This window comes from Aquarana catesbeiana, linkage group LG02 (genome assembly GCF_042186555.1).
Source record: "Aquarana catesbeiana isolate 2022-GZ linkage group LG02, ASM4218655v1, whole genome shotgun sequence".
Classification (NCBI taxonomy): Eukaryota; Metazoa; Chordata; class Amphibia; order Anura; family Ranidae; genus Aquarana; species Aquarana catesbeiana.
Genome location: NC_133325.1, coordinates 108,060,186 through 108,083,468, shown reverse-complemented (window position 1 = coordinate 108,083,468; position 23,283 = coordinate 108,060,186). Strand labels below are relative to the sequence as shown.

Below are 23,283 nucleotides of genomic sequence, written 5' to 3'. Positions count from 1 at the left end.
TTCACAACTGCTTTTTATACCCCTGCAATACAAAGAGAACACAAAGTGCATTAGATGGTGATGTAACATTTCATATATATTTTTTTTTTTAATCTGTACTTTATTAATAAATGCAACAAGAAAATTCCATACAAACAGTGCATCACATAGCTGAATCAGTGTTACAGGAATGACCGCCTTCAACAGGGCATCACATTGATATGGTCACAACATGAAGGTTTGCAAATAACCAACCATGACATACAATATTCAAATATTCTGGATTTAGAAAATCCGGAAAGACCAACAAGGAGCAACCCTGCAGGACTAGAAAGGAGGAGGCGTAAAGGAAAGAAACATTAAAGATCCACCTGTTTTGTTGGCACACATCTTAATTTCTATTGTCCAAGCCCATAGAACCCACTCAAAATTACAGAGATGACCACATTCAGGGAGCTGGCATGATTGGGTTTTAATCTGTAGAGGAGGAAAATTAAATTCAAGAGGCCCCACATTAATATAAATTGCGCATAACAATCTTGAACCTTATGTACCCATTCCTCAGCTTCCATGGTAAATTGAACTCTAGTAAGCCACTCCCTTAACATATGGGCTTTACTTTGCCTCCATAATAAAAGTATCAAGCTTTTTGCAGTATTCAGCAAGTATGGTAGAGAGGACCTTTTATACAACCCAATAGACCTAAAGAAAGCATGAATAAAATCCACAAGGGGTTCATCCAGAAGAATGTGCTGTGTGTCCTTCACAATAAAATCTTGTACCCCTTTCCAGAAAGGTATGGGAATTCCCACCACAGATGTAAGACTGTACCTTTGTTCACCACATCCTCACTAACAATTTGCAGGAACGGTTGGGTATATCAGTGACAACTTAGCAAACATCCTATAACACTGAGAATTATAGCAAGACTCATGCATCTTAGAGTGAATGGAGGAGATGTAAGCCAGAAATGTCCATCCCAACTCCTTCTCTAACGCCCTTACATAATATGGGATAGTCAATTTTTTTATTCAAATGAAGAAAAAAAAAGTCTCATAATATAAAAGCATATCGTTGAGGTTAAAATCCCAAGCATCTTTTGACCTTCATAGTAATGCATTAGACTAGGTTTCTTCTCCCCATACAGACAATAAATTGAGTGCGGATCTTAGGGAAGTATGTCTTGAGGTTAGAAACTTTGGTTTATTTGAATAAAAAAAATAAACCTAAGTAGTACGGTCATTTTAAGGAATTTAATCCTTCCTAGCCAGGTAAAATGGATCCTATCCTTAATGTTACTTTTTTAAATAAATACAATTCAGTGCACTCACATGTAGCAGCAAAAATGACATGACATCACTTGGTCAGTTGGTGCTATCACACAAGTCCATAAACTTCCATGGCAGGGGAGAGAAAAGAAGTCAAGTATATGCTGCTGGGAGTAGAGATGGTTTAGGGCAGAATTGGACCCTAGGCAAGGTGGCAGCTTTGAGCCCCGAACCCATATTATTATTATTATTATTATTATACAGTATTTATATAGCGCCAACAGTTTACGTAGCGCTTTACAACTTGAGGGTAGACAGTACAAATACAATACACTTTGATACAATAGGAATCAGAGGGCCCTGCTCCTTAGAGCTTACAATCTAAGAGGGAAGGTCAAGAGATACAAGAGGTAATAACTGTGAGTGATGTGCTGATTGAGAAGATAAATGTACAGTTGTTAGGTGGGGCCAGATAGGCTTCTCTGAAGAGATGAGTTTTTAGGGATCTTCTGAAAGTGGATAAAGTAGGAGAAAATCGGACGGATTGGGGTAGAGCATTCCAGAGGATGGGGGAGGCTCTGGAGAAGTCCTCTGGAGAAATCATTGATAATGATTTCTATAAGTACCTACTGGGTCCTAAAGGTCCTACATAGGCTGCTTTGTGGATAATCTGGCTTTGTTTGAGAGGGAGCTGAACATGTTGCTTTGCCCTTAGTGGGCAAAGCGTGGATTTACTTTAAAGCTTAATTAAACTTTCACTGGAAATCAGCTAAATGTGTTCCAGGTGTATCAAAATAAATAAGAACCTTTTGTTCCTCTACTATTGACTGAGCGCAGGTGTTGGACCTGCGGAAAGACCACTGCTTCCACACAGAGAGCAAGGATCGTACTCTGAAACATTCTCCAAACAGATTCCACAGTAAAAAGTCTTCCAGCCACTACCAGCTTGGCATGATGGTAAACCTAAGACTAGAGATCTCTCATATTACTCATTTCAACCGCTCTGATCAGAATTGCGCCCACAGTCTAGTATAACCATGCATCACAAAGCGTGCAGTGGAGTCAGAGTATCTGGTTTAAGGTGGATGTAAATCCTCACATATACCCAGTGAAGTGATTTCAGGCATCCCCTGCAACAATAATGTTTTTAGTGAGACACTCCCAATAGAAACATGTCTAAAGGGATGCAGGCTCAGCAGCTTTCGTCATTAGTGCCCTGCAGCTGCGACAGCTGACAGATATTTATGAAACCACTCCCATTAGACCCAGTCAGTACAGATGCACAGACAAAAGCACAGGGATTTCTTCAGAATAACAAAAGGTAGGAATCTGCAACAAAAGTTATAATCCTTGCAATGTACATAGATCACTCAGAGGGGAATGTTTTTTTTCTCAACAAAAGTGGAGTTACGCTTCAGTGTTTCGAGGCTAACGTTTGGTAACTCAAACCTTCAGCTCCCTCCACATATTTTCTAAGGGATTAAGGTCTGGAGACTGGCTAGGCTGCTCCAGGACCTTGTGGTGCTTCTTCTTGAGCCACTGCTTTGTTGCCTTGGCTGTGTGTTTTTGGTCATTGTCATGCTGGAATACCTATCCATGACCCATTTTCAATGCCCTGGCTGAGGGAAGGAAGTTCTCACCCAAAATTTGACTGTACGTGGTTCCGTCCATTGTCCCTTTGATGTGATGAAGTTGTCCTGTCCCCTTAGCAGAAACACACTCCCAAAGCATAATGTTTCCACCTCCATGTTTGACTGTGGGGATGGTGTTCTTGGGGTCATAGGCAGCATTCCTCCTCCTCCAACACGGCGAGTTGAGTTGATGCCAAAGAGCTTGATTTTGGTCTCATCTGACCACAACACTTTCACTCAGTTCTCCTCTGAGTCATTCAGATGTTAATTAGCAAACTTCAGACAGGCGGGTGCTGCAGGATTTCAGTCCTTCATGGTGTAGCGTGTTACCAATTGTTTTCTTGGTGACTATGGTCACAGCTGCCTTAAGATCATTGACAAGATTCTCCTGAGTAGTTCTGGGCTGATTCCTTACCGTTCTCATGATCATTGAATTCCACGAGGTGAGATCTTGCATGGAGCCCCAGACCGAGGGTGACTGACAGTTATTTTGTGTTTCTTCCATTTGCTAATAATCACACCAACTGTTGTCACCCTCTCTCACCTAGCTTCTTGGTGATGGTCTTGTAGCCCATTCCAGCTTTGTGTAAATCTACAATCTTTTCCCTGACATCCTTGGACAGCTCTTTGGTCTTGGCCATGGTGGAGAGATTGGAATCTGATTGCTTCTGTGGACAGGTGTCTTTTATACAGGTAACAAACTGAGATTAGGAGCACTCCTAATCTCAGCTCGTTACCGGTATAGAAAACACCTGGAAGCCAGAAATCTTGCTGGTTCATAGAGGATCAAATACTTATTTCACTCATTAAAATGCAAATCAATGTATAACTTTTTTTAAATGCTTTTTTCTGAATATTTTTGTTGTTATTCTGTCTCTCACTGTTAAAATAAAGCTACCATTCTTTGTCAGGGGGCAAATGTACAAAATCAGCAGGGGATCAAATACTTTTTTCCCTCACTGTATGTGCCCAGGTCAGATTTCATGAATGGGGTTTACATCCACTAAGTAGAAGCTACTACCCATTACTATACAGTGACACAAGCATCGAGATAATAACACATATGTTGTTATACACACCACTATTACATGTAAAACTAGGAGGTTTATGGAACAATTGGATATTATAAAAAAAAATGTTGAGGTTCTTAAAATATATGTTATCTAAGAGAGTGATTTATTTTATCTAGAAAAGGGAAGCAATGTAAGGAATACAGTTTAAGTTAAAATTGGTTGATTTATAGATCTTAACTGCCTATTATCTTTTATGACAAGGTTGTTATACTGCCAATTCCAACTATATTCTTTGTATTTCTAGATTCCCTTACATCCAGTAATTGACAGCTTGGTTCATGATGTAATTACGTTGGCTTTTAAGCACTTTAAATACAAGGAAGGGTAATATGATTCAGAATTTACTACAGAATTCTTTTTTTCTTGATATACTATTGTATTGCTCATATTTTTTTTTCTTCTTGTTTCTAGCTATCTAGGTCCGAACACTGGTAATATGCATATAGTGGCTGATCTATACGCGGAAGTTATAGGAGTATTAGCACAGTCAAAGTAAGTGTACCATTGTGAATATTATCCTTCTTAAAGATGAACAAGTTGTGGGGAGTTTCTTACCTAAATGCAGGAATGCATTAAAGGAAAAGTATAGCCTTGTTTGGCTGTACTTCTCCTATGAATCACAGGAGTGAATTCGTTTTGCACTCCCGTGACCCGTTTTCAGCAGAGAGCGGTCTGAAGTCCATTGTTTGCTGACGTCACACAAGCCAGTCCAGGCAACAGGTCATCACAACAATGGAAGTCGGGATCTGCCAGGTGCCTGGACTGACACCCCGCTCAGCCTCTCAGCGAGCTGCTTAGAGTCTGAGCCGGATGCTCCCCTCCCCTCCACAGCTCAGCGCTCCAGTGAGCAAGGAGGAATCAGAGGGGAGAGCTGCTGATTAACAGCGGCTCTCTGCTCAGGGGAACTGTCAGAACCGAGCGATCGGTGGTGTTCGATCGCTCGGTTCTCAGTGTAGAAAACATTAAGTAACATTAAATATAGTTTTGCGTTAAGCTATCTAAATTCTTAACTCCAAGCACTTATAAAAGACGCAAATTAAAGCGGAACTAAACCTAAAGTTGATTTAACAGTTTCGCAAAATGGGTACATCTAAGGCATTCCTTGAATGAGAATAGTCACATTTGCTTGTGCTCTCAACCGAAATGTCAAGTCATCAAATAGCTGTTGTCACAAAGGCAGCCTCATGGCAACTGCAGATTAAACAGAAGCTAAGATGGCAGCTTCCATGGCTGTAAAGAATAGAAAGTTTTTAGTTCTTTGTATTCATTTTGTAATGTAGGCAGTGTAGGTAATAGAATTGGATTTGGTATCAGCCTCCTACAGTCTGCTGTACAGCATAGGTCAAATCAGTGGAGGAGAAAGCAAAGTACCAAATAGATTATCTCATTGGTCTTCCACTTCTCCTTTCACTGTCCAGTCACAGGATTGGAAAGCTTAAGACTTGTAAATGTGTTAAAATGGTTGTAAAGCCTCGTTTTTTTAAAATCGGAATACTTTATTAATCCCAAAGGGAAATTATTGCGACACTACCACACTCCACAAAGACAATACAAGATCACAGCAATGAACAAAACAAGACACAATAACACAACACAATTACCAATAACAGCGATTATCACCAAAAAAAAAAAAAAAATAAAACTATACTCTAATAAACCATCCATACAACTAAAATACAACATAGAACAAATAACACAGATTAAAAAAGAACAGAAAATCAAACTACCAAAATGCAAATAATACAGCACTTTCTCTAGCATTACCCCAAATAATTAATATAATACCAACATACTATAAAAACTACATAAAAATCCTGATCATAAATAATAAACATTTTATACTTACCCGCTCTGTGCCATGGTTTTGCACAGAGTGGCCCCACACCTCCGCTTCTGGGATTTCCGGCCAGAGACCCTGGCTCCTCCTCTCCTCCCCACTAGCTATGGGGCAGTCATGTAGGCTTGATCCCGAGGTGGGCTGTGTGCATCAGGGAGCATCAATTTCTCAAGAAAAGGTAACGATTTTAGCCCTTCTATTTTTTTTTTCTTGTACACCCCGTAAAGACTGTTAACACAGCTGTATGGTGTTTTTTTTTGTTATAGGTCTAGTTTAATAAGATCACTAAACTCAAATTACAGAATGGTTTATATAAAGTAGCCTTGAATAACTTCCTTAAATACGTGTTAAAATCCCTCCAGGGGGACCATGAGAACTTCATATATGTATGAGATGGTACTTTGATCACAGTGAGAGGGTCTTTTCCCATACACAGCTGACTTACTGTGAGTAATCCTAGTCCTAGAACATAATGTGGCAATAAAGTAGGTGCAACAACACAGAATATTTTTTAGGAGAAACACCAAGCTAAGCATACAGTCAAAATACATATTTGTGGACTGTTGGCCTGCCCAAAGTATTTATAATTCTGTTAGGCCAATTGTTATTGGATTGCACAATAGAATATTAGAAATTACAGTGCTGGGGTCCTCTTTGTGCTTTTCCATCCCAGCTTCCTAAACCGCTTCAGCTCCTGGTGTCTGAAAGCATATTAGATTGGCAACACTGTGTATATCAGATTTTAGGGACTTCTTCTAGTAGACTTTTAAAAGACTGATACCATTTTTCTACAATTTATATAGGACTGGACTAAAGGTTTTTGTTCCATGTTAAGTGCATCACCAATTTAAAAGAAAAGGGGACATTTTACATGTGGTCTGCATAAAGCAGATCTTTTCCCCTGAGATTACAAGCTATTGCATGTATTTACTTGCAGGAATTCACATACTTGTCTGGATATGTCACTTAGAATCTAAATAAGTTGGGCACAGGGGACAATGGAAATTAACACAGAGGAGGGTAAATGAAGAGAAATGTTGTCATTGCATCTTTGATGGGATCTCTTAGGCCTGTGTATAGACTGGTGTTGTAGTATGGCTCTCCACCTATGAAGTACTGCCCTGTCATCCATGGTGAATGGGTATCATTCACTCAGCAGAGCATTGACCCCTACCTATGATTGAAGTGTTCTTTGCAGTGCAATCTGATTGCCGCTGGATAGTGACTCATAAAGCTTGTTGATCTTTAGCAGTATGCAAAGGTTAGCCCCCCCCCCCCCCCCCCCCCCACCAAACATGACCTTCTCCTTTTTGATTTTAACACATAAATACTATTAATTTGTGAATAGTATTATAAATTATTAAAAACAATAGGTAGTTGTTAAATATACAGTTAATTACAGATGACCACATAGCTCCCCATCTAATTGAACATTCTTGTTCAGATGTGCCAACAACTGTATAGTCCAAGGGCCTCCCCTCACATTACATACAGATGCAACTAGTTGGAATTTTATGGAGGTCGTACAGTCAGGTTCCGTTTGTGGCCATTTGTTTGTGACACAGAAGTGGTTTACAAGAGTTTGAGAAAGCATGTCTAAGGCAAAAATGTTAGCTGGTTACATGATGTGTTTAGACATTGTGACCTACTTACTAAGTGTTGACTTGCAGGTTGCCCAGACATGCCATATTTTGTGGTTTTTATATTTTCAAGTCTGTCAATTTCATACTCTTAATTGATCATTTTGTATTGACATTTGCAGAAATATATTAGGTTTGTTGCTTGCTGAAGTTGTATGCATTTGCTGTTAGTTACCCAAGCTTTTGAATACAATGTATGTCCATGTTCTGGTCAAGACACAGTGAGCCTGACTGTATTTTAGTGCACAAGTTGATATTTTTGAGGCCAGCCTCTAAGTAACTTAAAGGAGGCTTCTCATGTTTAAAGTTTTTATTTGTGACCTTAGATGCCAACCTCTGCCCTGTAGTGGTAGTGTATTAATCGGGTAATAGATTGGAAAATCTTTGGAAGGCCCTTAAGCATTCAGTGTCTGGTCTAAGGTTTTTCAGTGCAATAAGGACTGGCAGCAGTACCATGCTACAGGATTACTTAACTTTACCATTAATGAAACTTAAACTTAAGGTATAAAGAGTGTCATTTGAACTCAAAATAGGATGGTGTTTGGGACACAGCCTTCTTTTATCTAGCAGAGCCATTGTTACACCAGTAAATCACATGAATGAGCTTTATAGAGAATTGTTCATTTCTGGAATGAAAGTCATTTCATATCATTTATTTGATGTCATCTCTAATTTGTCAGGTTTCCTTCCGTGAAGAAGAAATTTATGGCTGAGTTGAAAGAGCTGAGGCACAAAGAACAGAACCCGTATGTGGTTCAAAGCATCATCAGTCTTATAATGGGAATGAAATTCTTCCGCATTAAGATGTATCCTGTGGAGGACTTTGAAGCCTCCCTCCAGTTTATGCAGGTATGCTTTCTTATCACCTGTGACAAAGTACAGAGGGTGACACTGAAATCTTATTTTCCATGGTAGAGAATGGGTCTATGCATGAATGTTTCATACATGATAGAACATAAAACATTATTTTGCTGACCATTTGTAACTCAGGGTAAGGAATCAGATTACCTCGGCTGAAATGTATTCTGCCTTTTCTGGTTCCGCCTTTCATCAACATGCTAATAAAATGATGAAATAACAACTTTCCAGCTTCAGTGCATGCCTTATTTTAGACCCAATGATTTTATCACTGTCTCTTTGCCTCTCTATTCGTTGCATGCAGATGGGGGGGGGCTGGCAGGGTATGGTACATAGCATCCTTAAAATAGGAATCTCTAATAACACCTGCACATAATGCTAAGCCTCCATGACTAAACTAGAATCCAGTTAATAAAAGAGAAGGGCCTGGGACAGTCGAGCTGGGGAGAAAAGGGATAGATGATGCTGGATATTCTCAAGCCTAGAAATTATACTCTCTGGTCAGGGATGGATCTGACTTTTTGCAGCTTCAAATGCACATTGATAGATGTTTAAAGAATTTGCCTCAAATCCTGTAGTAGAATGTTTTCAGGGGTTTTACTTCAAGCTGGTCCCAAGCCCCAAGAAGGCATTTGCCCCACTCTTGATCTCAAAGTTCTGAATCTCTTCTCTCAGGTTGGGAAATCGTGAATGGACATTACTACATCAGTTATTGCCTTCCTTTATTAATGAGACTTTATGGTTTATTAGAGATGCCCCCCCCCCCCCCTTTCATGTCCCTATCTTTCCAGCACATGAGAGATTTCTACACTTTGCTTTGGGTCCCCTACACCAGTGGTTCTCAACCCTGTCCTCAAGTACCCCCAACAGGCCATGTTTGCAGGTTTTCTTTTATCTTGCACAGGTGCTTTAATTCAGAGTTAATGGCTTGGTATTTTGGACAGCTATTTTTCTAGCAGAAATTCCCAAAACATGGCCTGTTGGGGGTACTTGAGGACAGGGTTGAGAACCACTGTCCTACACTACCAGTTTGTGTCCCTGTTCTAGGTGCTGCCCCAGTACTAGCCCTGCTACTTTTTCATGGCATCCCCCCGGTAGGATACTTAATCGAACTCCTATTGAGGTAACAATTGGCATTGGTTTGACTCTCTGAGTCTTGGGGCTGATGGTAGCCTGAGACAAATAGATGGAGGGAATGCTGGTAATCCTCATTGATCTGGATTGGGTGGTATGCTGACCTGGTAAGGCACCTTTTAGATGCTCTGTTGGCACGTCAAGATTGTGTGTCCCAAGGACTGATTTGCCATGCTGCTTCACGGTCCCTAGCTTTAAGGCTCCATGCACACTAGCTTTTTTAAGCTCCTAGAAGCTGTTATTAGCATTTGTTTCTGCTCCTAGAAGCAAAATAGTGTTATCCTATGTGTCAATGCACACTACTTTAGGCTATTTGTGTTTTTTGAGCTTCAGCGTGTAGGAACATAAAAAAATATTAGTTTTGTAGAGTTTCTTGGAGCATTTTTCCAGCAGAAACGCTCCTAAACACAGCTAAATGTTACCAATTGTGGTTTTTAAACTTTTTTTCCCCTTATACTGCAAAAATGCCAATAAAATGCTAATGCTCCTAAACACTCCTACAAAAAGCTATTACCAGCGTTTTTTTATCCAGTGATTTTTTTTTTTTTTTTCCCAGCGTTTTTTTAGCTTAAAAAAAAACAAAAACGCTAGTGTGCATGGAGCCTGACAGCATGACCGTTGAAGCCAAGGTTCTGAGCAACAGGGACACTAGTAAAAATACCAGCTAGGATATCTACTGCAAGCAAGGCCTGTCATTGGACATGAAAGGCATATTTCACGTGATGTCTCAAGGGCTTCCACCCCAGGTGTTTCTTCATAGGAGGAATATGCTACTTCGTGCAGTTGGATATGGATCAGTGATAGGCTCTAAGCACTATTAAGAGCCAGGTTTCTGTCCTTTTGTCCTTTTCCATAGACAATTGGACTTTCGCTCCTTAATTGAGACCTTTGTACAGAGGGCCTCCAATCTAGCTCCCCCTGTTCGTTCCCCTGTGACTCTGTAGTACCTAAATCTAGGCCTTTTTGCACTACAGAAACCAGGGATGCACCGAAATTTCGGCCACCGAAACGTACCGGCCGAAAATGGCCCTTTCGGCAAAAAGCCGAAAGTGAATTTTTGCTGGAAATGGTGCCGCCTATCAGGGGGGCTTCCTATATCGTTGAAAGGGGGGAGAGCCACTGCCTGTTTGATTACAGCACTGGGAACATCACAGCTTTCATTTTGCATAGTTGTGTGTTCCCGCTGCGCGCCGTCACATACAGCCCCCCCCCCGTCCGGGCACTTTGATAGACAGATCACCCGTCCAATCCTGGGACGGGAGATCTGTCTATCAAAGTTCCCTGGACGGGGGGGGGGGGGGGTGTATGTGACAGCACGCAGCGGGGAACACACAGCTATTGAAATGAAAGCTGTGATGCTCCCGGCGCTGTAATCAAACAGGCGGCGGCTCTCCTCTCCCTTCACTGGCTGCCCTACTGGGGACACTGGCTACGCTGCAATGAGGGGACACTGGCTGCACTACTGGGGACACTGGCTACGCTGCAATGGGGACATTGGCTGGCTGCATCTGACGGGCACTGTTGAGGCTGCATTGATCTCTTGTATCATGTCCGCAGTCTCTGACTCTCTGACATTTTTCCCCAGTCTCTGACCATGTCCCCAGTCTCTGACCATCTCCTGTACCATGTTTGCAGTCTCTGACCATCTCCTGTACCATGTCTGCAGTCTCTGACCATCTCCTGTACCATGTCTGCAGTCTCTGACCATCTCCTGTACCATGTCTGCAGTCTCTGACCATCTCCTGTACCATGTCTGCAGTCTCTGACCATCTCCTGTACCTTGTCCGCAGTCTCTGACCATCTCCTGTACCATTTCCGCAGTCTCTGACCATCTCCTGTACCATGTCCGCAGTCTCTGACCATCTCCTGTACCATGTCCCCAGTCTCTGACCATCTCCTGTACCATGTCCCCAGTCCCTGACCATCTCCTGAACCATGTCCCCAGTCCCTGACCATCTCCTGAACCATGTCCCCAGTCCCTGACCATCTCCTGTACCATGTCCTCAGTCCCTGACCATCTCCTGTACCATGTCCTCAGTCTCTGACCATCTCCTGTACCATGTCCTCAGTCTCTGACCATCTCCTGTACCATGTCCTCAGTCTCTGACCATCTCCTGTACCATGTCCTCAGTCTCTGACCATCTCCTGTACCATGTCCTCAGTCTCTGACCATCTCCTGTACCATGTCCTCAGTCTCTGATCATCTCCTGTACCATGTCCTCAGTCTCTGACCGTCTCCTGTACCATGTCCTCAGTCTCTGACCATCTCCTGTACCATGTCCTCAGTCTCTGACCATCTCCTGTACCATGTCCTCAGTCTCTGACCATCTCCTGTACCATGTCCTCAGTCTCTGACCATCTCCTGTACCATGTCCTCAGTCTCTGACCATCTCCTGTACCATGTCCTCAGTCTCTGACCATCTCCTGTACCATGTCCTCAGTCTCTGACCATCTCCTGTACCATGTCCTCAGTCTCTGACCATCTCCTGTACCATGTCCTCAGTCTCTGACCATCTCCTGTACCATGTCCTCAGTCTCTGACCATCTCCTGTACCATGTCCTCAGTCTCTGACCATCTCCTGTACCATGTCCTCAGTCTCTGATCATCTCCTGTACCATGTCCTCAGTCTCTGACCATCTCCTGTACCATGTCCTCAGTCTCTGACCATCTCCTGTACCATGTCCTCAGTCTCTGACCATCTCCTGTACCATGTCCTCAGTCTCTGACCATCTCCTGTACCATGTCCTCAGTCTCTGACCATCTCCTGTACCATGTCCTCAGTCTCTGACCATCTCCTGTACCATGTCCTCAGTCTCTGACCATCTCCTGTACCATGTCCTCAGTCTCTGACCATCTCCTGTACCATGTCCTCAGTCTCTGACCATCTCCTGTACCATGTCCTCAGTCTCTGACCATCTCCTGTACCATGTGCTCAGTCTCTGACCATCTCTTGTACCATGTCCCCAGTCGCCGACCATCTCCTGTATACAAATATTTTTAAAAACAGTCACTTTCGGTATCGGTTTCGGTTTTTGGGATCAAGGAAGATTTATTTTCGGGATCGGTTTCGGCACCAAAAAAAACATTTGGTGCATCCCTAACAGAAACTATTAGAGACATCCCTCACTGACAATAAGGTGAGTGTCTGAACTGGTGGCCTTTTCTAGTTTTGCAATAGGGACAACGTGGTGTTGAAGCTCAGGACTTCCTTCTTGCTTATAGTGGTTTCTGCCTTTCACCTCAGCTAGGACATTGTTTCTCTGTCCCTCTGTCCAGGTCCAGTTAATTTAAAGGTAATTCCTTATATTGTCTTGAAGTGGTTTGGGTTTTGAAAGAGTCTCCCATCTCTCAGCCACTGCTTTTTTTAGGAGGAAGGAGTCCCTTTATGTCACCCAGGATGAAGCCCGAAAGGGCCCAGCATGCTTCTCCTTCCATTATATATAGGTGGCTCAGACAGCTCACCATTCAAACTTATGGTTTCAAGGATCTGGTTCTACCCTTTCTTGTTGAGGCACACTAAACAAGATCTGCAAGTGCTTTCTGGGATTTTTGGCATCAAGAAACTGTTTCACGAATTTGCAGGGTTGCCACCTGATCTTCTGTTAACACAATCTCAGTGTTTTAGCAGGTGGATGTTTTGCGTTATTCTAATATAATTTTTGGGCGAAAGTTCTTCTAGTGGCTCTTTAAGTTGTATCCAGTCCCCAGTTTTTCTGTTTTTTTTTTTTTTTTTTTTTTTTTTTTTTTTTTTTTTTTGGGGCCTCTTAGTATTTGTTTGCTGTGTTGCCCGCTCCTGAGATGGACTGCTTTTGGTTGTCTCAAAGGTGAATGACATACTGTGGATGAGAAAGAAAATGGAATTTTTGTACTCACCAAAAAATATTTTTCTCAGATTCCATTGAGGCACACAGTTCCCACCCCTCTGTGTTTAGGATTATACTCTCAGTACTGCTTTGCTGCAAATCTGGAGCATATTCGTAGTTGCAAGGGCTAGGCCAGTTTACTGTTTTTGTTGGCCTGTGTCCTTCCTCCAGCAGGTGGCAGTATAACCAAAAGGTTAATTAATTTTTGTCTCCTCAATGGACTCCAAGAGAAAATAATTTTACGGCGAGTGCAAAAACCCTATTTTAATAGGAAGCTTTCTAAAAACATAAAACTTCATACGTTTTCAAAAAACTTACCGAAAATGATGTTGTTTGATGTGGCCACATATTCCCTTTAACACACCCTTAATTCAATTGTATCCAGTTTTTAAAGGTATTCGTATGGTAGATTGTCCCACATTTTCTACAGAACTTGCCACAGTTTCTCTACATATTTTAAATGTTTTCTTCCTTCTGTCCCTGCATTCATATTCCCATACTGGGTAGATGAGATCAGGCTTGTGTAGAGAGGGGCCTTACCATCTGTTGTACGATTCCTTCTTTTTGCTGCAGATAAATAGTTTTGCCATGTATTTATTATTTTCATGCTGCAGAATGTTGTGAGACCAATTAGACACCTCCCTGATAATTGATAAGAATCTTCCTGTACTTTCTTTGGTGAGGGTACCATCAGTTATGATGGATGAGTCACAACTTGTATAAATACATGTCCATACATTATAGTTTCACTTTTGAAGAGAGTTTGGAACACTTCTGTAGGGAAACGGTATCGTCAAAGTGACTCTGACATGAGAGAATTATGGGAGCTGGTCCTCTTCTTAAAAAAAAAAAAAAAAATGCTAGAAGCTTGGCTGATTTTGGTACTTTTTATTCAGAGGCTGGGAACAAGCATGCTGTAAACGAGTGTCAGAAAAGTGTGAATTAGCCAACATGGAAGCCAAAGCACCAATATGAAAGCCAGGGAACCAACATTTCCAGTTTCCATTATTTTCTCATGGCAGTTTCTCTTTAACTAGGCAAACAGTGTAAGAATTTTCTTTTTTTAATGTACTTTAAAAAGCACTGTGCGTGTTGAGCGTGTGCATTAGCTGCATTCTTCTCTCTTTTTATGTCCTTATTATTCATATACATGTTTTATGTCTGTTTTAGGAATGTGCACATTATTTCCTAGAAGTAAAAGACAAGGATATCAAGCATGCTTTGGCCGGCCTGTTTGTGGAAATCCTTGTACCTGTAGCTGCTGTAAGTCACATTTAAATTACTTGTTACATACTGTGTTGAGATGAGGCCTGTTGAAGCTCAATGATCTCTTAATCTGTTTGCAGGCTGTGAAAAATGAAGTTAATGTCCCTTGTCTTAGAAATTTTGTGGAGAGTCTTTATGACACAACTCTTGAGCTGTCTTCCAGGAAGAAACACTCACTGGTGAGTTGTGTTTTGCCGTTTTTCCATGATCCCTGGCCCTCCAAAAAATTAATGTTTGGTAAGTTCACGAAACACTGGTATTTCTTTACCAGAAAAAATATAGAGAGGTGTGCATATTTTGCTTGCATACATCCTCATTTTTAAAAATAATCTGGAAAGCGGAAAATCTTACTAATAGGTGGTTGCTGTGGGTCACTCCTACACTTTTATTTTCTTCACACCCCTTAGCAAAGAAAACATCTGCAGGTCAGAATTCCAGTAAAATGTAGTTTATCACCTGACACAGCAACACGTGCTATCATGTGCTTGACAAATGCCTTTCTGGTTTAATAATGTTTAATAATGTTTAATTAATAAAGAATAAATAAACATTTATTTATTCTGCCCATGCAGGGGCTTAAAATGACAGTACCGTTAAGTACAAAGCCTTATATAGTGCCAAAAATATGAAGCAACAACAAAGGCTAAACCTAATAGATATAAACAAATGAGTAAGGAAGTCCAGGTAGAATCCACATGAACAACATCATCAGACCTGGACAGACAAAGCTCTAAACAATAATGCAGTATGACGTATGCGCCCAAAAAGTTGAAGAACTTCAGGTAGAAACCCGTGGAAAGAATAAGTAGAAGGGAAAAAACAGAAAGAAGAAGAGGGGAAAAAGAAGGGTCAAAGATGACATGGACTCAGGATCGTCAGGGGAGGTGGTCAGAGGCGCCTAACGCTGGCTGGAGGAAGTGAGGGGAAAACGTACACAAACCAAGGTTCCCAAATTTTAGGAAACTTGGCATGAGAGTCTTTAAGGATACTGGACATTTGTTCATGAAGCATTATAGCAGTCATGGGATCTCTAACACCCTGAAAAGGAACCAATGGTTATTTCCAGCCCTGTGCAATAGTTCTCTTGATTGACAAAAATACATAAGATGTCAACTTTTGCTGGTGTGTATATGGGCACGAAATAGGGAAATGTAGCAAGGCAAATTTGGCATCTTTACGAATTCCACCAAATATGTAAAACATCCCCACAATGGTCATAACCCCAAAAACAGTGGTTAACCAACTTGTTATATAAAATAGAGTGCAGGTGAGTACATTAACGGGCAATACAATGCACAGTCCTGTCATTTTCTGCTAAAAAGAAAAAAAGGCTGCTGGCAAGTATAAGTGCAGCAGATTATTAGAGCCTTTACTGTGGCCTAATGCGGATCCTTTCCAATAAGGCAAAGTCTTTGTACTTCTGGTAGTGTTAGATCCTGCCTGCTCCTTTCTTGCCCCTTCATACATTCCTGTTCGCTTATTGTTGTTATGGGTTTCTTCAGTGGCCAAATTAGAGTGTGTGTTGGATGGGGCTGATGGCCTTTCTCACTACCAGGCAGTGCAAAAGCTTTGCCTAATTAGAATGGCTAGGCATTCAGGCGTCTCACCTGTAGAAGTCAGCACTTTATACTTGCTGTTGTGACAGTTCCACTTTAATGTTATTTGTTACTGTGTGTGTATCTTAGGGATGAACAGAGCTTGCCCATAGATCTTGGGAATGAATGGAGCTTGTCCATATATCTTTGAGATTAATGGAGCTTGTCCATATATCTTGGGGTTGAATGGAGCTTGTCCATGTATCTTGGGTATGATTGGAGCTTGTCTATATATCTTGGGGATGATTGGAGCTTATCCATATATCTTGGGGATGATTGGAGCTTATCCATATATCTTGGGGATGAATGGTGCTTGTCCATATCTCTTAGGGATGAATAGAGTTTGTCAAACTGAAATGCATCTAGATATTTTAAACCGTGAATTGCATCTGCAGGGCACCTGCCATTGCTACTTTTACTGAGGCATTTGTGTCACAAATTCATGTGTTCATGAACTTAAAGAGGAACTGCATTCTGCTCACATAATTTGTAATAAAAACATCTTTGCCATTCTGAAGCTTCCCTTCAACCACTTTGCATATACTGTGGTTCTGTATTCGCCAAATATGCTGCAGAAATCTCCCTCCACTGAGTCTGGAAGCATCCATTTTAACTGTGGGCAGCTGAAGCTGCTGTTTGTTCACTTCCTGGGTTTACACAGACACACAGAGGCACACCTCCAGCTCTGCAGCTCTGATTGGCCCTCTTATGACTCATTCCCCCTCCCCTCCTGGCAAACTCTCACAAGAGAGAGAGCTGTGCATGATATCATAAGCCTAGGCTTTTTACCAGACAAGAAACAGGAAGTGGGCTGTATAAGGTATTTACTGGAAGAAAAAAAATGTTTTACTACCCAAACTTAAAACAAGGGCAGAAGATGTAATAGATTGAAAGATGAAAAAATTACCAAAGGTCCGCTTTAATAACAGTTTATAGGCCTGTCCCTCTCATGTTTAGGAGCATTAGAGTATCCCACTTCACCCAGAAAGAATAACATTCAGCCAATGCAGCCGGTCATCACATTTTGGAGATTAGCCTATATCTTGCATAGTTACATAGCTATTCTGGTTGAAAAAAGACAAAAGTTCATCCAGTTCAACCAACATTACACTGTCTGCACTACACCTAGAAGTCAAACCATCTACTCCCTGTTTGGTGAGTGATTAGATAACGCATCTGCATAAATAAAAGCATAGCCATGTCTTGCATGTTGTTCATGGAAATCAGCTCCTTATCTTTTGACTCTTTTAGGCATTGTATCCCTTGGTGACATGTCTGCTGTGCGTCAGCCAAAAACCATTCTTTCTGAACCGATGGCATATTTTTCTCAACAACTGCTTATCTAACCTTAAGGTAAACATGTCATCTGTACCTTCCGTCACATTTCATATGTTTTGGTGATTGAAGAGATAATAATGTCTGAATGTTTAAAAAGTAGATTGTTTTATGCAATGTGAATAGTTAATGTAGGTGTGATGAAAGATTATTTGTGTTAAATATCTCGGCTTTTATGTGAAAACTAAAAAAAAAAAAAATGAGAGTGCGTGTGATGCCCATAGCAGCCAGACGGATACAAGATCATTGCTCTTTGAACATACACACTTTCTTTCTTCTAGATTTCAAAGTGTAGCAATGTGCAGTGATATTTGGGTACCATTTAGAAATCATCAAAGTGTTTGAGACTGTTCATGTTTAAATCCCTTGCCTTTTGTGCAAACCAGCTCTCTCTGAGAGAATTCAGGTATTAAAGAGTAACTCCACTTTTGTAGAGAAAAAAAATCTTGATCTATGTACATTGCAGGGATTTTAACAACTTTATTACTGATACCTTTTGTCCCTTTGTTATATTGAAGAAATAGCTGTTTGTTTGTCTGTGTCCATGTGCAAACTGACTCTATATGGGAGTGGTTTTATAATTATCATCTGCTGCACTTGCAGGCTTCTAATGAGGAAAGGGGCAGGGTCTGCATTCCTTTAAACATTATTTCCCTTTAGGCGTATCTCACCCAAAGTGCCCAAAATCTGACTTTTATCTTAGTGCAGACTTTGGGAAAATCAGTAAGCCAAATGGCACTTCTGATGTAGTCTGATCGGTTACTCTGTATTTTACTCATTGCGCTACTTAAAATGGCATTGTTATATAGCAGTGGTCTCCAAACTGCAGCCCAAGGGCCAGTTGTGGCCTTTGCTTGCCTGTATCCGGAGCTTGGAGCACTATTTCTCCAAATGACACTAGTGATGGGCCACCATTTCTTCCACTAACACCATTGATAGGGAGTAATTAGTCCTCCCACTGATACCAACGATGGGACACTATTCCTTCCACTGATATCAGTGATGGGCACAGTTCCTTCCTCTGACATCAATGGGGCACTATGCTGCCCAACAATACCAACAATGGGGCACTGTTCCTTCTGACACCAATGATGGACCACCATTCCGCCCACTAACATCATTGATGGGGCACTATTCCTCCCACCGATACCAACAATGGGGCACATTTCCTCCCACATACCAACAATGGGGCACAATTCTTCCCATTAAAACCAATGATGGGGCATGGTTTACTCCTGGCTACAGTGTGCCCCCCACCGCGTAAAGCCTTAAGAACAGTACATTGGCCATTTGCTTAGAAAGTTTGGAGACCCCTGTTATTTAGCATTGTTGCATTCAATTGAGAGGAGGACAGAGGAATGACCACATTAGTGTGTGTATAAAAATCTAAGTCATGTTTAACCTGGGTGTTCTTTATATCCTCTGACTCACTGGTTATCATATTGCAACACCCAATCAGATCACAGATTTTAGCTTTTAAGAATAGCAAGTATGATATTTCTGTTTTTTGTAGTTTACTATACATCAGTTCACAATATAAAGGAGTTTTCATGTAATTCATAGGACTCAATAGTATCATCTCAGGGAAAAGTTTTCATCGTAACCAAGTTGTTGCTATGGGTGGTAGCTTTGGCTTTTATAAGCTTCATATTATTCCGCACCTGTAATTGTGATTTATTTCATTTTATCTAAAGTTAAGGACTATAAATTATTTATAGTGATGAGTACATTGACATTGCCATCATGTTTCAATGTTTGTGTATTCTGTATTTACAACCTGTCTGCAGTAGCTGGATGACTTACAATGCATGGAATGGAATGAGTCATGTGTTCTTTCATCAGCTGTCACCTCAGTGTGAAGAAGAATCTGACACACCCCTCCAAATTAAAAGTTAATTCAGCCGACACTGCACATTAGTGCAAGAACACGTGTGGTGTATATTATTGACTGTGCCTGGCACTAGTGATGGAATTTAACTGTCGGGTTTTTTTGTCTTCCTGTTGCAGAATAAAGATCCCAAAATGGCCAGAGTTGCACTGGAATCCTTATACAGACTACTGTGGGTGTATATGATTCGAATTAAATGTGAAAGCAACACAGCTACTCAGAGGTTGGTTGTGAATAGGGGTGCCTTGTGGCATTGTTGGCTAATTAATTTCTTTGCCTGAGCATATTTCCTATTTGTTGACTGACTGTAGTGCTAAGTGAATGGTTACAAAAATCAACATGTTACAGGTTAAGGAGTATGTGAAAATGTCAATTAAAACTGCTGTGTTAAAACACACCATCAAATGTCTGTCAAATTTTGATTGTCTAATAAATGAGATTGCCCATTCTCTTTTGTATTAAGGGATAAAAAAATAAAAAATTATAATAAATGCACATTTTTTAGAGTAAAAAAAAAGTGCATTTAATATTTTTTGTAGGAGCCTGTAAAGCAGGGGTGCTTAACCTTTTGAAGAGTGCGAGCCACTTAAAGAGGAACTACAGTCTGCTCACATAATTTGGAATAAAAACATCTTTGCCATTCTGAAGCTTCCCTCCAACCACTTTGGATATTATTTTATATATACTGTGATTCTGTGTAAATATGCTACAGAGATCTCCCTCCACTGAGTCTGGCTGCATCCATTTTAACTGTGGGCAGCTGAAGCTGCTGCCTGTTCACTTCCTGGATTTACACAGAGGCACACCTCCAGCTCTACAGTGCTCATTGGCCCTCTTATGACTCATCCCCCCTCCCTTCCTGGCAAACTCTCACAAGAGTGTGACAGAGAGCTGTGCATGATGTCATAGGCCTAGACTTTTTATCAGAAAAGAAACAGGAAGTGGGCTGTATAAGGTATTTACTGGCAGAAAAAATGTTTTACTATCCAAAGTTAAAACAACAAAGGCAGAAGATTTAATAGATGGAAAAATGAAATGAAAAAGAATGACTGAAGTTCCGCTTTAAGTGATTTGGTAACCGATTGCGGGCCACAATGAAATGGTTTAGAATTGCAGTTTTTTAATTTATTTTATTTTGAATAGCATAATGAAGATTTAAACAACAATCAGGAATCCCCCTTTTTCCATGAGACCGATCCCTGTTGGACGTCTACCCACTGTTTAATCACAATCACAAAAATCACACATTAACAAGATTACCAATAATCCCACTCTTGCGCTCAGGTGTGACCAACCAAAAAAGCTCCAAACTAATGTTGCAGCCTTCACTATATCAGGGTCTTTGCAGCCATCCCTTGAATTGCCAAACGAGGACTGTGGACAATCTAAACAAAAAACAGACTGGCATACTCTAGTGGTGCAATAAACTTTTTTATTAGGCAAAGATAAAATGACACATAATGTTCTCACATGCTGGCGGAATGACACTACGCTCATCACCCAACTTTGGTACTCCACCTTCAGAACCCTTGTATGGATGCCACTAGATGTAATCCACTGGACTAAAGGCTCCTTTCTCCATGTCTGTGTGTTAGGAAAGAAAAAGAAGAGAAGAGCAGGAAGCTGGCCACAAAAGCAGCTTGTGTATGATAGCCACTGGGATTATGGAGGACTGGCAATCGTTCAGTAGAGCGGTGTGCGCCCAAAGCAGACTGTGCAGGTTGCCATAAGTTTGAGGTCCCAGGCCACATCAGACAGCTTCACAGGCCACAGGTTGAGCATGCCTGCTGTAAACCATTGCACCTGTGATCAGCAGATCGCAGGTGCAATGCCAGGTTCCGGCAGACTGTCTGTGTAGCTGTCTGCCTATACCTCTGATATGGGCAGGCAGTTACTGAATGACAGGAAGTACAATGAACTACCTAGAGTGCTCATCAGCGCCTTGGTAGTTCATTTTGGTAGTTAATTGAGAACTACAAGCCATCAGCTGTAAAGACTGTCGGTACTTGTAGTTCATTTTTTCACAGAACTCTGTGTATGAATGACATAGCCTTGTATGTGGAGCCCCTCACAGCCGCACTCTTTTTGAATAGTGACAGTGGGTGCGGGGAGAAGATCCCCGGACCGCTGTCGCAGGGAGGGGGGAATTGGGGGGGAGAGCAGGCAAATGCTAAAAATGTTACAAGTTGTACCCTAAATATGGGTGTAACAAGTTCACAAAGGTGAACTTATCCTTTAAGGCCAGGCAGACTCTCAAACTACGCAGTTGAAGGTAATGTTGCATAATCCGACCGAAAACATCTAAAGTAAAAATTTTATTGTGTGTGATTAGCATATTTGTGTAAATAGGTTCTCTATAACCTTGTATGTTATAAAAGGATAATTTTCCCCAATGGGGCTTTAAAACAGCAATGTACAGTATCAAGGAAAAAGTGGAAAGTATAATGGATATATAGAAAGTAGTTTTTATGAAAAAAATGACCAATATCATGGTTTATTAAAATAAAATATATATAATAAAAAATTTGGTACAATATCACAATTACATTACCATGTAACACTATGTAATGTAACTATATGTACAAATATGTGTTTGTTACTGCACTGTGGAATATGAATTGTGATATTGTACCAGATTTTTTATTATATATATCTTATTTTAATAAACCATGATATTGGACATTTTTTTTATAAAAACTACTTTCTATATATCCATTAAGAACTTTTTCCTTGATCCTGTACATTGCTGTTTTAAAGCCCCATTGGGGAAAATTATCCTTTTATAACGATTTTCGGGGTGTGCAGCTCCTTCCATCTTTTCTATATGTGTCCTCCCCTTATCGCAACGCTATAACCTTGTATGTTATATATTATTTCAGTTCATGTCTTGGAAAATGTATAATTTGGAAACTAAGAAAGCACTAAGAAGGATAGTAACGTTGCCCATTTGTAGTTTAATTAGGTGATGATCTCATGTCTATAGGTATGTCAGATGCTGGGAGACAGGCTAGAAAATGTCTGTGAAGGTTCTCATTTATCCAGGCCATGATATATCTAGTAGTAGTGTAGTCAAATGCAACTAGACATGTTCTGTCATATTGCAGATGTTTCATAACCTATCCAAGCCACTTCTTTAGCTCAGAACTGAAGAAGTGGCTTGGATAAGCTATGAAATGTCTTCAGCATTGTCAGAATGTTTATACTGAAATATTAAAACAGTATTCTGTTTATGTGTTTTAGGAGATTTTTTATATTTGTCCACAAAACAAACAAATTCAAGTTTGTTTTATCCGTGCTGTTTTGAAGACGAGATTACAATGATGTGCTAAACGTATATATATTTATTAACTAACGATTCAGTGTAAAATAATATCAGATATAATTGGTAATGTACAAAAAGATATATACTTTCAAATATATATTTATGAGTAATACAGATGATAATACATTTTACCACAAGCTCTTATTACAAAATACCATATTTCAATAATTCAATGATGACGTGGTAAATTTAGACTTGGTAACACTTAGTAAATAGCATTCCATGGCTCTACAGACTTATGTAAACAAGCTAGTGTTGACTGTAAGGCTGGGTTCACACTGGTGCGACACGACAGCCGTCCTACTTTGGATCCGACTTTGCCCTGCGACATGAAGCCGGCATGTGTCCGATTTTCAATGAACGGGGATCCAACTTGGATCCCCGCCAATGCCCGGCACTGTGTTTGGTATGAATCTTTAGGGGGAACTCCGCGCCAAATTTTAAATAAAAAACCGGCATGGGTTCCCCCTCCAAGAACATACCAGGCCCTTGGGTCTGGTATGGACCTTGAGGGGAACCCCCTACGCCGATAAAAACGGCGTGGGGGTCCCCCCCAATCCATACCCGACCCTTATCCGAGCACGCAGCCCGGG

General features: G+C 40.8%; 1 protein-coding gene across 5 annotated transcripts in view; it reads left to right on the top strand.

Annotated features, from left to right (window-relative positions):
- Nucleotides 1–23,283, top strand: part of FRY (FRY microtubule binding protein) — a 653,558-nt gene that overhangs the window by 431,052 nt on the left and 199,223 nt on the right. For all 5 annotated transcript variants that reach the window (XM_073613350.1, XM_073613351.1, XM_073613347.1 and 2 more), the window contains 7 exons: nucleotides 4,196–4,275; nucleotides 4,363–4,443; nucleotides 8,109–8,277; nucleotides 14,455–14,547; nucleotides 14,631–14,729; nucleotides 17,397–17,498; nucleotides 19,488–19,591. In XM_073613350.1, the coding sequence (XP_073469451.1) occupies nucleotides 4,196–4,275; nucleotides 4,363–4,443; nucleotides 8,109–8,277; nucleotides 14,455–14,547; nucleotides 14,631–14,729; nucleotides 17,397–17,498; nucleotides 19,488–19,591 (728 nt within the window). The remainder of the gene's footprint in view (nucleotides 1–4,195; nucleotides 4,276–4,362; nucleotides 4,444–8,108; nucleotides 8,278–14,454; nucleotides 14,548–14,630; nucleotides 14,730–17,396; nucleotides 17,499–19,487; nucleotides 19,592–23,283) is intronic.